This window comes from Glycine max, chromosome 11 (genome assembly GCF_000004515.6).
Source record: "Glycine max cultivar Williams 82 chromosome 11, Glycine_max_v4.0, whole genome shotgun sequence".
Classification (NCBI taxonomy): domain Eukaryota; kingdom Viridiplantae; phylum Streptophyta; class Magnoliopsida; order Fabales; family Fabaceae; genus Glycine; species Glycine max.
Window position 1 is genome coordinate 32,989,723 of NC_038247.2, and position 11,614 is coordinate 33,001,336.

Genomic DNA, 11,614 nt, shown 5'->3' on the forward strand with positions numbered 1-11,614 from the left:
ATGCATAGATATCTTTGAACATGGCCCCCATATATCTATATGCACAAGATCAAAACAACATAATGCATGTGAAGTGCTAGAAGGAAAGGGTAATTTCTTATGTTTCGCATAGTAGCATGTGTTACATACAAAATCTTTATTATGCTTCAAGAAAGGGTAGGAGGATTGCATATATTGTAGGCGCTCAAAGGAAGGGTGTCCCATGCGAAAATGCCAAAGGTCAATGGGTGTGATGGTGCATTGTGGGTGAGTAATAGCAGTCTGCACAGAAGGTTTAGTTATATGGTTTGGGATGAGATGGTAGAGCCCGTTTCTCACTTCAACTATACCAATCCTCGCTTGTGTGTTCATATCCTGTAGTATGCAGGAAGTTGAAAAGAAAATGAGCTTACAGTTAGTAGATGAAACAAGCTTGGATATGGAAATAAGATTAAAGGTGAATGAAGCAATATAAAGAACATTTGACAAGACTATGGAGGTTGAGAGGCATATCTCTCCCGAATGAGTAGCAGAAACAAGATGACCATTTAGCAGCTTAACCATAATGGGAGGGTTCAATTGATTATAGGAACGAAAGTGGACTAATGAAGCTGATACATGATCAGTTGCTCTGGAATCAAGAATCCAAGAAGTGATTGTGTGTGTGTGATTTACAGAGGATGAAGATTTACCCATGACAGAAGCTGGTTCGATAGAACATGAAGAAACAGAAGCTATTTGTTTGACACCAAATGAAGTAGAAGCTGAGTTCCTATGGGATGGTTGTTGGATTAAAGCAAGCAATGCTTTGTATTGCTCAGGTGAAAAACGAACCTCTTGGAACTCATGTTGCTGCGTTTGATCATTAGTAACTTTGCTATCCACTGTTACTATGTTGTTTGTGGTATTTTCCGAGTTAAAATTTGAAGCCTGGAGGGAAACCGTGTTTCCTGTAACACATCAATGGTATGCCCACTCCTCCCGCAGTGGGTACATGTCTTTCCTCCCTTGGCTCCATTCATTTTGCTTTTCCAGTCAGGATTGGAAGGAACACCATGTTTCTTGTAACATACATTCTCAGTATGTCCAGTTCTTCCACAGAAATCACAAATTAATTTCACAGCATTAATCATACTTCCCTTAGTTTCAAGATTGATGCCTGCCATGAGATTACTTCCAAATAGTTGTCGCTCTTGCTGTGCTACGTATGAGAAGATCTTTGATATTGTAGGTAATGGATTCATAAGCAAAACATGCGAACGAACGTTGCTATACTGCTCATTCAAACCGTGCAAGAACTACTGTATCGCTCGATCTTCAAGCTTTCTCTGCGAAATAACAGTAAGAGCAGAATACGTGCATCGCACAGTGCAAGAACAAACAGGATCGGGTCTAAAATTCTCTAATTCATCCCATACAATTCGCAATTTAGTGAAATACTCAGTAACCGAAAGATCACCTTGTTTCATCGAGGCTGCTTCTTGTTGGAGATCGGAGATTCGAAGGAGATCTCCTTGCGAGTATCGTGATTTCAGATCACGCCATATCTCTTTAGCTTTGTCCATCCACAAAATACTTTGTCGAATTTGTGTTGAAATTGAATGCGCAATCCAGGAAACAACGATATTGTTGCAGCGACGCCATGCGTCATATGTTCGATCTGATTTTTGTGGTTCCGGTATGCTTCCATCAATGAATTCAACCTTGTTCTTGGCACTCAAGGCTGTCATCATCGATCTACTCCAGGAATGATAATTGGAGGAATCCAGCACTGGAGATACGAGAGCTATTGCTGGATTTTCGCTTGGGTGAAGATAGAGACAACTATCCATGCTAGACGTATGCTCTACTCTTTCGCTCATGGCTGAATCGAAAACGGAATGAAAATAAAAGATGAAGAAGAAGATCGATATCAAAGTGGCGCAACAGAACTCTTCAAGAGAAGAGCTCTGATACCATAACAAATTGATAAATATGCAGAGAAAAGAAAATGGCAAGGGCAAAGCAATATGATCAAACCAGCTTAAGCAACTTTATTGAATATAGCAGTATCCTTATATACAAGATGGAGTGAAGCTTGGTAGAGAAGCTATGTAGTTAGTTACAACATAAAACTAATCAACTAATCTAACAAAAGAATAACAAAAGAATATAAGCGGGAAGTGGGAAAAGCTGATAAATGGTAAAACGAAAATAGCATGCCAATGTGAAAATGCTAAGAAGGATGTTGTGGAGCCCATGATAAAGCCCCAATGGTATGTCAATTGCAATGATTTGGCAAAGCAAGCTCTTCATGATGCTGTCGTGGATGAGGAAAACAAAAGGCTAGAGATTATTCCAAAACAATATTTGGCTGATTTGAAGAGGTATTTATATCTTTGTTTGCCTTTTGCAAATAATGGTAATGAGCGATTGTAAAATTCATCGTGTGAAGCCTAGATATGGAATACAACAGACATGGATACGATGATATACTAAATTTTTTAAAATTAAAAATACAATATGTCTTCGGTACGTTAATAAAATGAGAAATAATGTTTTTTTTCCTAATTCCTGTCCTTTTGGCATTTTTTAATTTTGAAATTTCAATTTAAAAATATTAAAATTAAAAAAAACTTAAAAAATTCAGAAAATGACTCAAGCTGAAGCTGTATCGGAGTCGTATCCCAATATGACTTGAGTCATGTCCCCCCACCTAAGTTATGTCCTAGCCGTATTCATTACTTTGTTATTTGTTTGTCAAATATTAACATGCTTTTTCTGATTCTAAAAATGCTTCTTATGTTGCTATGCCGAACACAGGTGGTTACAGAGATTATTAACAGCCACCAACTAGAGAATGTAACACTAGCTAATCTACCCTTTGACAGTAAGTTTCACAGTTGCGGTTTTATTGTGTTCTCTTTTCATGTATCCCTTGTATTTTGTTTGATTATTTTTGTCATTAAACATATAACCCCATTTCAATTCACTTTATTGCCATATTTTCACTTTTAATGATATGATTATATGATTCACAGGTAATCACTGAAAATGAAAGCCTTTCTGTCCATCTAGAGCTTCAAGGAACTAATTCTGCAGAAGCAAAAAATGGGGAAGATCAAGAAGTTTGGTCTAATTAGTAAATCAATCTTCTTTTCTTTGTTAGCTTTGTCTACTCTCCAACTATATATGTGGTTGAAACATTGATAACAAGGTCTTTAATTAGACCATATATACATGTCCACAATGAACAAGGTCTAATTAGTAAGACTGAATTTTATCTAGAATGAAAAACTGAAAAACTTCAAAGATGTTCATGCATGGCTGTAATGGCTTGTTAATAAAGGTGGCTATTTGCAGAAACTGTCATCCCTATGAATAAATTACTTGTCCTCCTATGAAAGATGCGATAAAATTGCTTAAGCTAAACTTGTTTGTAATTGCTTTCTTCAGTTTGTTGAAGGCCTGCGCCAAAATTGTACACAAACAATTAAGAAAGTCGTTAGTATATTAGTTAGTTTGCTTTTTTTTTTTTTTGTGTGTGTCGTCTCCAAAATTTACGTAAAAAATGACATAAAAATAATATGTATACATAATACAGCTACACGTTACACTACATCAAAACATATATAGTTGATTCCTCAAACTAACATCATTCAGGCATGGCAAGAAAGAAAATGCAATGTTTAATTTCTGTTGTTTCCAAAGGAGAAATTGTGTTTATTTAATTTCATTTGCATTACTGCAAACCAATGGAGCGTTCACTACGCATGTTACATACAAATATTCATGGGAATCATTACCAACTTATATAAAACATACTCCATATTAACTGTTCAAGAAATTTTGTCACAAATATTGGGTCTGTTTGTTACAGTTTTTTTTTCTTGTGTTTGTTTTAGTTTTTCAAAATAACCAAAAGATGAAAACAATCTAAAATCTTATTAAAATCAGAAAATATTTTGAATATTTTTTCATAAAATCAACTGTTTTTCATATAAAAAGTAATCTTTATGATCATAAACAAATATAAATTAATTAGCTTCTATTTTTTAAAATAATCACTAAACTATTTACACCAGAATATATATTTTTTAATTTGTAACTGGCCCATTGGCACATATCATTAGGGAAAAAAAAACCAAAAAAAACTAGCCTTTAATTCAGTATTTCCAATATACAAAATTTTGAAAACAGAAAATGATGTCAAAATAAGATGATATTTTAGAAAAAAAATTTACTGAAAAATATTTATATCATTTTATTCATCACTAACTAATTGTTCAATATAAACAATAACATGGATAACAAGTATAGAGACAAGATAAAAATGTGTCACCCTAGCAAGTTAATGGGCAACACCATTAACTCTCTTAACAAATCCAATGACATAAGATGAATTACTCACTAACAACCTCCTACACTTTTGAACTAAATGACCCAACTCAGAATTATCTTTGACATTGCTATTGATCTTGTCCACTATGATATTTTCGTAATTTATAATTTATAAAACAAATAGAAAACATTTTCTTAAACCATATGCCTCTTAGTTAACCACCAAAATTTGTGCACCCAAACATAAACATACACATAGTTTATTAAATTTTACCTGGCAGCAAACAGCTTAACTTCACATTCAGGCTTTCTTCCAAAATCCACATCCTCCCTCTTGATTTGATTACAAGATGCTAGAAAGGGTACATTATTCATCTGCAATTTCCCAACCTGAAAACCAATGTGTCCACCCACATACAAATCAAACACCATCTCATAGGCTTTGATGTCTGATTTCAACTCTTCAGCGGCATACTTGTCAACATCGGCATTTTCCAATGTCATGGTCATGTCCAAATTGGTGACATTCAAGGGCTTTTGAGAGAAGCCACCTTGTTTTTTCTTCCCCAATAGCACATCCTCACTAGTGACATCAACATCAAGAGGCCCATACAAAAGCTTAAGCTTATCATTCTTGTTAGAGAATATTAATCCTAAGCCTATAACCGAATTCATCTTTTGTGACCCATCATCAACTTGAAACTTTGTTATGTTGAAGGCTCTCACGTTAATTTTTGGCATCCCTGACTTGAGAAAAGCCAAGTAGGTAATACCAAGAAAGAGAATGGCTATGATTAAGATGAACACAATAAGGCATGACCATGCACAACATGCAAAGCAACATGGGTGGTAACGTCCCTTGTCAAGGTGGTCGATGGAGGAATGGATGCCACTGAGGGTGGAGCCCATGTGGCGAGGGGAGGGCACGTCCAAGGCCACACGCCGGCTCGGATTCCGGCTGCGGCTCGGATTCTTCGCCAATGTAGACTTGCTCTTTCCCTCCTCCATTTCACCACCACCACACCTATGTCCAATGAACGTTACTTAGTTTAACATGATAAATCAAGAATATTGGTTATTTGTATGGCGGTTTTTGTTGTTTTTTTTTTTTAACTTCAAAGATTTTGTTACCACAAATGCACAAAGCTATATATGGTAAATCAATGGTGGCGGATAAACATAGAGGCAAGAGAGTTTCTTAGAGGGGCATGCAGTTTCGCCTAGCTATATATAGTTGACATGTATAGTTAAAAATACTTGGTTAGTTAGTTGGTTAATTAATACATTCGTATAATGTAATGTAGATATTTAACAGATTAGGATAGAGAAAGAGAGACTATTAGACGAATGCAATCGAGTAATCGATAGTATGTTAAAAAGCAAAATGCTATGTGAACAAACATTTAAATAGACAATCAATGTTTATTGTTATAACATTAATTATATATAGATACATAAATTGAAGGTTGCGTCAAAAAGAGTAGTTTTTAAATGATTATTGAATAAAATATATTTTCTCCGTCCCATTACAATTGTCAGGTAAGAAATTTTTTTTGTTCCAATATATTATATTTTAGTTTTTCAATATAACGTTTTTTTCACTTATATCTCTTATATATTAATGATAAAAAAATCTAGAAATAAATTAATAATAATATAACATTAATTTTATAAAATTATTATTCTCTTTAGCTTGGGACATGTACCCAATGACCTAGATGCACAATATTGTGACATCATAACCTTTTTTTTCCCTCACAAAATTGGCATTGGATATAATTTTTTCTTAGCAAATGAGAGAGCAACTATGTCTGGTGATGCACGAAGTGTGCAGTGAGAGGCGTAAGAGTACACAAGTATTCTTCACATTGTTGAAAGATATCAAAATCAACTATCTTGTAAAGGCTCATCACTTAGTGTGTCAGGATTAGTTTCTTTAACTTTTTCTCCTCTGTTTATGTGATGTTGGAGCTCACACATACAATCATGTCTTCTTATTGATACATTTTCTCAAGTGAGACTTAATCTAGAACTAGAAAAGACTAATAAGATCCAATTGCATTATTGCTACCATGTTTCTCAATGATTAACTAAACTCCATTTCTAAAGTAAGTGACAAATAAGATCCAATTTCATTATTGTTGCTGAACTGGTGGTTCTGATTGGCAACCCTTTTTGATGATATGAACCTTGTTCTATCCTTCGGGAGTTTATTGTCTCCATCAGAACTCATGATTCTCTTGTTAACATCATCTGTGCTGTGCCAATGGTGGGATGAGAGTAATTTCATTATATCTTTTATTAAATAAAGCAACATGCAAGCAACTGAAATATTAAGTTACATTTAATGCCTTCCCTGATGACTGTAGCCGCTCCAATTCCCCCAAAGAAAGGGAAATAGAGAAACCTGTTTAGAAGGGAAGGAAACTAAAGAGGAGCCACAAAGAACTAAACTGAATATATTGTTTTTAAAGCATTATTGATGTACTGCCCCATGGTCACCTAAGGAACAAGAGACTGAAGAGGTTGATTTTTTTTATCAACATTACCTAGCCATGGATGGCATGATAAGGTGATCTAATACACATATCCATTGGTGTTAAAACAGCTTAACAACAATTACAAGGGACCAAATGTGCTTGAATCAAGATCATTAATTGAATCGGGATGTTAATACATAAGAATTCAAGGAAAGCAACATAACTACAGGAGAAAATAACTCGAGGAACAACATCTGTGAGAAATATTGAACAATTGGACAGAAAGGTTGATCAAGCATGCACTCTTATATACCATTTTATTGTCACTTCCTGGTTAAGCAAAAGGCACTGTTAATCTATGGAGTCTGAACATTTGAGTCCTTAGATTTATTTTCTTCAGAAGATGGTCGGTTCTCTGAGTCAGATTGCCGGATCTCTTCGATCATTCTCACTGCTTCATCCATGCTAGGTCTCATATCTGGCATCTTTGCCACACAAGCCATGGCAATTTGCAACATTTGCACCATTTCTTCTTCAATGTTTTGGTACCTCATTAGCTCGACGTCAAAAACTTCGGCCGTCCACTCTTCCCTAACAACAGACTGAACCCACCTAGGGAGATCAACCATATCATCACGTCCCGGAGATTGGAGAGGAGCCTTCCCGGTAAGCATCTCAAGAAGGAGGACACCAAAACTGTACACATCTGATTTATGAGAGTGTTTACGGGTTTCAATCACCTCAGGAGCACGATAACCTGCAGCTCTAGAAGGGGTAGCAGGAACATTCATAAGGGGCGCAAGGCCAAAATCAGAAATGCAGCCATCATTATCTTGGTTGAGGAGGACATTTGAGGACTTGATATTTCCATGTGTGAATTTGGGACCACCAACAGAATGAATGTGGGCAAGACCTTTGGCTGTTCCAAGGGATATTTTTATTCGGGAGTCCCAGTCTAATGGAGTTCTTCCACCTGTCCTACCACCTGCAATCAAATTGAAATTCAGTTTAAGGTAAAGTGATGCATTTATTTTTAGCTGGCTTTAGTAGATACTATTACAAGGAAAATTACAACTGTAGATAAAAAATAAAATTGTCCAAAAGGACTTCAAACATCCAAATGATCTCTAAAGAAATTAAACAAACCCGCAAAAGGGATAAAAGAAAACAAGTTTAATTTTAGAATTTTGAATATTTAGCAGAAAATCAGAAACTAAGGAAAATAAATGCATACCATGCAAGAGTGTGTGTAGGTTGCCACCTGGGACATAGTCATATACCAAAAGCTTTTCATCTTTTGAATAATAATAAGCGCGAAGTGGCACAACATTTGTGTGTTGTCCAACTCTTCCCATAATCTCCATCTGCTGTTCAAAGTCCTTCTTGCCTACCACAACTTCTTTCAATCTTTTCACCACAACAGTCATTGACTCCTCCAGTATGGCCTTATATGCAGTACCATAACTACCCTTCCCCAGAACTTCAGCCGAAGCTCTCAGCAAATCCTCAAGATCAAAATTATAAGAACTTCCCTCAAAGAAAACCAACTTGTTCTTCTCGGGTTCTTGAACCCCACTTCCAAACTCTTCTTTTGGTTTCTCACCCCTACCACCACTAGGACCTTTCCCTTTAATTACATTGGAGCCTCTGTTATCTTCCTTCTTTAAACAGCAAATAACAAAAACAAGAGCAATAAAGAATAGCACCACAGCTCCTCCAACAGCAATAACAATGATAGCTATTTTACTCAACTTGTTTTTTGAGCTTTGTCTTCCAGTAGTTGATGGGGGCGGAGTCGAGGCAGGAGAAGGTGTAGGGGGAACTGCAGAGCATGGCTTTAAAGGTGGTCCACATAAGAGAGAGTTTCCTTCAAAGGAAGAATTTGGAAAAATCTCAAGAGCTTTGGGAATTGAGCCATTCAAATGGTTGTAGCTTAAATTCAAAAGCTTGAGCAGAGTGACATTAAGATTAGGTATCTGTCCGGATAGAGAGTTGTTCTGGAGATTCAAACTAGTTAATACTGACATATTTTGAAATGTCTTCGGAATAACACCAGTGAAGGAGTTATATGACAAATCAAGTACAATGAGTTGGGGAGACAATGAGGCAGGTATATCACCAGAAAGGTTATTATGCTGGAGGTAGAGATACTGAAGAGAAGGAAGAGAACCAATGTCAGCAGGAAGATTTCCACTGAGTAGGTTGGAGCGAAGGCTAATAATTTTCACAGCATCAAGCTTGCCAAGTGTATTGGATGGGATGGTGCCAACTAGTCCAACTCCAGGGAGCCGGACTTTAACAACACGAGTTCTATTTTCATTGCAAGTGATGCCTACCCAAGATGAACAGACTGAGGTGGATGGATTCCACATAAGGTTTCGACGGTGGGGGACAGCATTAGCAAAATTAAGAAGGGCTTGCTTATCTGAACTTAGATCAGCAATAGCTAGAGGGAAAAAAATAACTATGACAAAAAGAAAAGAAGCCACTGAAGTAGAACAGAACTTCATGGAGAGTTGTTTACTGAAAGGAATAAGATATCGACAATTAAATTTGGAGTAAACTTTTCCGGCCTTCATATTTTCCTGCTTTAGTACCATAACCATAAATTAAAGTTAGGATCCAGCAGCATGAAGAAACAATATATAATAAACTCAGGTAGTAGAATTATAATGACAGCATTTCAGAAAATAACAATTGAAACAGAACCATTCAAGATTAATAAAAAGGAAGCATACTAATTGAGAAACATATAGTCAATTGCAAGCCCCAGATAAACTTTTGCTGTCCCCTTTTGCTTACTTGTAAGATCTTCACCATTAAAAGGAAATTATTTTTCAAGAGTTTATAACATTGAACCTTTAAGTATCTTCTCTAAACAATTAAATCCCGTAAAATAGCAGAAGCATCCATGTTTACAGTATATAAGGAGAAAAGCAACAGAATGAAAAAAGGAAATAAAAAAGTTCTATGAAGTGGAACAAAAATACTTACATCATTTGGATCTTTTTCAATCACCGGAGAGGAAAACATATCAAAATGACAACTATTCCAAAAAAAAAAAGTACTCAATACAGTCAAAATTCTCACTTTAAGCATGCTCATCCCTAAATTATAAAGCAAATACAAAGAACAATCAGCAGTGAAGACAATTTGTTAAGAAAGCTTTGGCAAGAAAGGAAATGGACAATGCTTGGTTTATCAAAATAATCAATCCCTCCTAATTTTGCAGACATAAGATTATGCTAGACAACACAAAGAAAGATTAGTTAGAAAGAGAATGAAATTTTCTGCTGCTACGAGAAGGACATGATTCATGTGCAGCAAAAAAGAATTTCCAAAATTTTGGCAGAAGAGAAAAGTGAGGGAGAAGCCAAGGAAAGGACAACATTCACTGAAAAATTAAGTCTTAGACTCCTAGGAGAATAGTAGGGGTTAAGAGTAGGCTTTTTTAACTTTGTGACAACATCATAAACTGTTCAATAACTGGAACTAACATTTCTGTTCTTTATTCTCTGAAACACATAATTTTCTAGCCAACCACCAACCAACACAAGCTTCCCTCCTGTTTTCCCCTTTTTTGGCTACCAAAGAAGAGGAATGACTTGAATTTCTACATTGAAAAAAATGACTGGAGAAACTTTTCTTCAAAGCATACCCCATTTGGTAGATTAGTGAAGGAAATTACAAGATCAGAAACAGTCAAAGTAGTTCAACTACTAAACTTACAATAATGTGAAAAGTTATAAAAAAAAAAAAAAAAAAACTCCTCAATTACCTTCAGATCCTAAACAAAAACCAAAACCAAGTGTTCCAAACATAATAATTATCATCAAGAAGAAAACAAAACTGCTTGGAAGCACATTCCAGACCCCAATGTTGAGAAGCATTCACTAAGAAGAAAAACAAAAACTCAAACAACCCAGATCTGCATGATAAATTAGGAGTACCACTGTATCACTGAATATGCAAAGAGAGAGAGAAAGTGAAAAAGGACAAATTTCTAAGTAAACAATCACCTGAAAGGAAGCATGGGAGAGGTTCAGAAGCATGTGTTAGTCTCAGACTTCACAAATTCAGAGAGATGAAACAGCACAAGAAGTAGCATTTGGTGAAAGCAGAAATTGAAGTTGGTGGGGGTGCTTATGCTTCAGATTCTCAACTAGTTGTTACTAACACAATCTGGAAGTGGGTTTCATTGGGAAGAGCATGTACAACACAAAGAGGCCATAAAGCAAGGGAATTTGGATGAAATTGAGGAGCATTTTAAGCTAGAAAGCAGCAGCTGCAACAAGGTACAGAAACAGAAGACAGAAGCTTCATTAAAAATAAAAAGCATGGAAGAAAGTGACTTGATTTTTATTGTTTTTGCAGATAAATAATAAATGAAGATAGAGAAATAAAGAAAGAAGAAACAAAAAAAAAAATGAATAAATTTACAGCAATGCAGAATGGAACGGAAACTAACCTCCTCAAACTCAACCTTCTCTTTCTTGACCTACCCAGAGAGAGAGAAAGAGAAAGGTTGAGACTTTCTTTATTCAATTTTTAGATTTATTTATTTATTTATCATTTTTGTAACTGAAAGTTTGAGAGTTGAGTGGGAGTGAGGAGAGAGAGTGAGGACAATGCATACGTACTATGATTATCTGTGATGACGACTCCTTAAACGGCTAAGATGAAAAAGTCTTCTATCAGTTCTATTATGTTTTTTTTTCTCTCTCCAAAATTTTAAATAAATAGAAATGCAACATGAAAATTGAAAAAAAAAAACAAATTTATGGTTTTTGTGAATTTCTACTCATTTTCTTCTTTGCTATATTTTCTAACTTTTC

General features: G+C 35.5%; 2 protein-coding genes across 4 annotated transcripts; both read right to left on the reverse strand.

Annotated features, from left to right (window-relative positions):
- Positions 1 to 3,079: 3,079 nt before the first annotated feature.
- Positions 3,080 to 5,512, reverse strand: LOC102666272 (uncharacterized). Its single transcript, XM_006591204.3, has 2 exons — positions 4,574 to 5,512; positions 3,080 to 3,426 (listed from the first exon to the last, which is right to left on the reverse strand). Exons 1-2 carry the CDS (start codon positions 5,305 to 5,307, stop codon positions 3,411 to 3,413), a joined length of 750 nt encoding a protein of 249 aa, XP_006591267.1. The 5' UTR covers positions 5,308 to 5,512; the 3' UTR covers positions 3,080 to 3,410.
- A 1,423-nt stretch (positions 5,513 to 6,935) lies between these two features.
- Positions 6,936 to 11,405, reverse strand: LOC100796171 (probable inactive receptor kinase At5g58300). 3 transcript variants are annotated; one of them, XM_006591206.3, is made up of 4 exons: positions 11,248 to 11,405; positions 10,799 to 11,064; positions 8,014 to 9,364; positions 6,936 to 7,764 (listed from the first exon to the last, which is right to left on the reverse strand). In XM_006591206.3, the coding sequence occupies exons 2-4, from the start codon at positions 10,829 to 10,831 to the stop codon at positions 7,136 to 7,138; spliced, it is 2,013 nt and encodes a 670-aa protein (XP_006591269.1). In that variant the 5' UTR covers positions 10,832 to 11,064; positions 11,248 to 11,405; the 3' UTR covers positions 6,936 to 7,135. The 3 variants fall into 3 exon arrangements, with proteins under 3 accessions (XP_006591269.1, XP_006591268.1, XP_040862730.1); XM_006591205.3 differs by having other exon boundaries at positions 8,014 to 9,367; XM_041006796.1 differs by lacking the exons at positions 10,799 to 11,064; positions 11,248 to 11,405 and adding an exon at positions 10,558 to 10,695.
- Between the last annotated feature and the right edge of the window lie 209 nt (positions 11,406 to 11,614).

Excerpts from the sequence above, each read along its gene's own strand:
- LOC102666272 (XM_006591204.3), bottom strand. The coding sequence starts at position 5,307 with ATGGAGGAGGGAAAGAGCAAGTCTACATTGGCGAAGAATCCGAGCCGC.
- LOC100796171 (XM_006591205.3), bottom strand. The coding sequence starts at position 10,831 with ATGCTTCTGAACCTCTCCCATGCTTCCTTTCAG. Across the intron at positions 9,368-10,798 it reads TCTCCCATGCTTCCTTTCAG|CAGGAAAATATGAAGGCCGG; the intron begins GTGATTGTTTAC and ends ATGGTACTAAAG. Across the intron at positions 7,765-8,013 it reads CCTACACACACTCTTGCATG|GTGGTAGGACAGGTGGAAGA; the intron begins GTATGCATTTAT and ends ATTTGATTGCAG.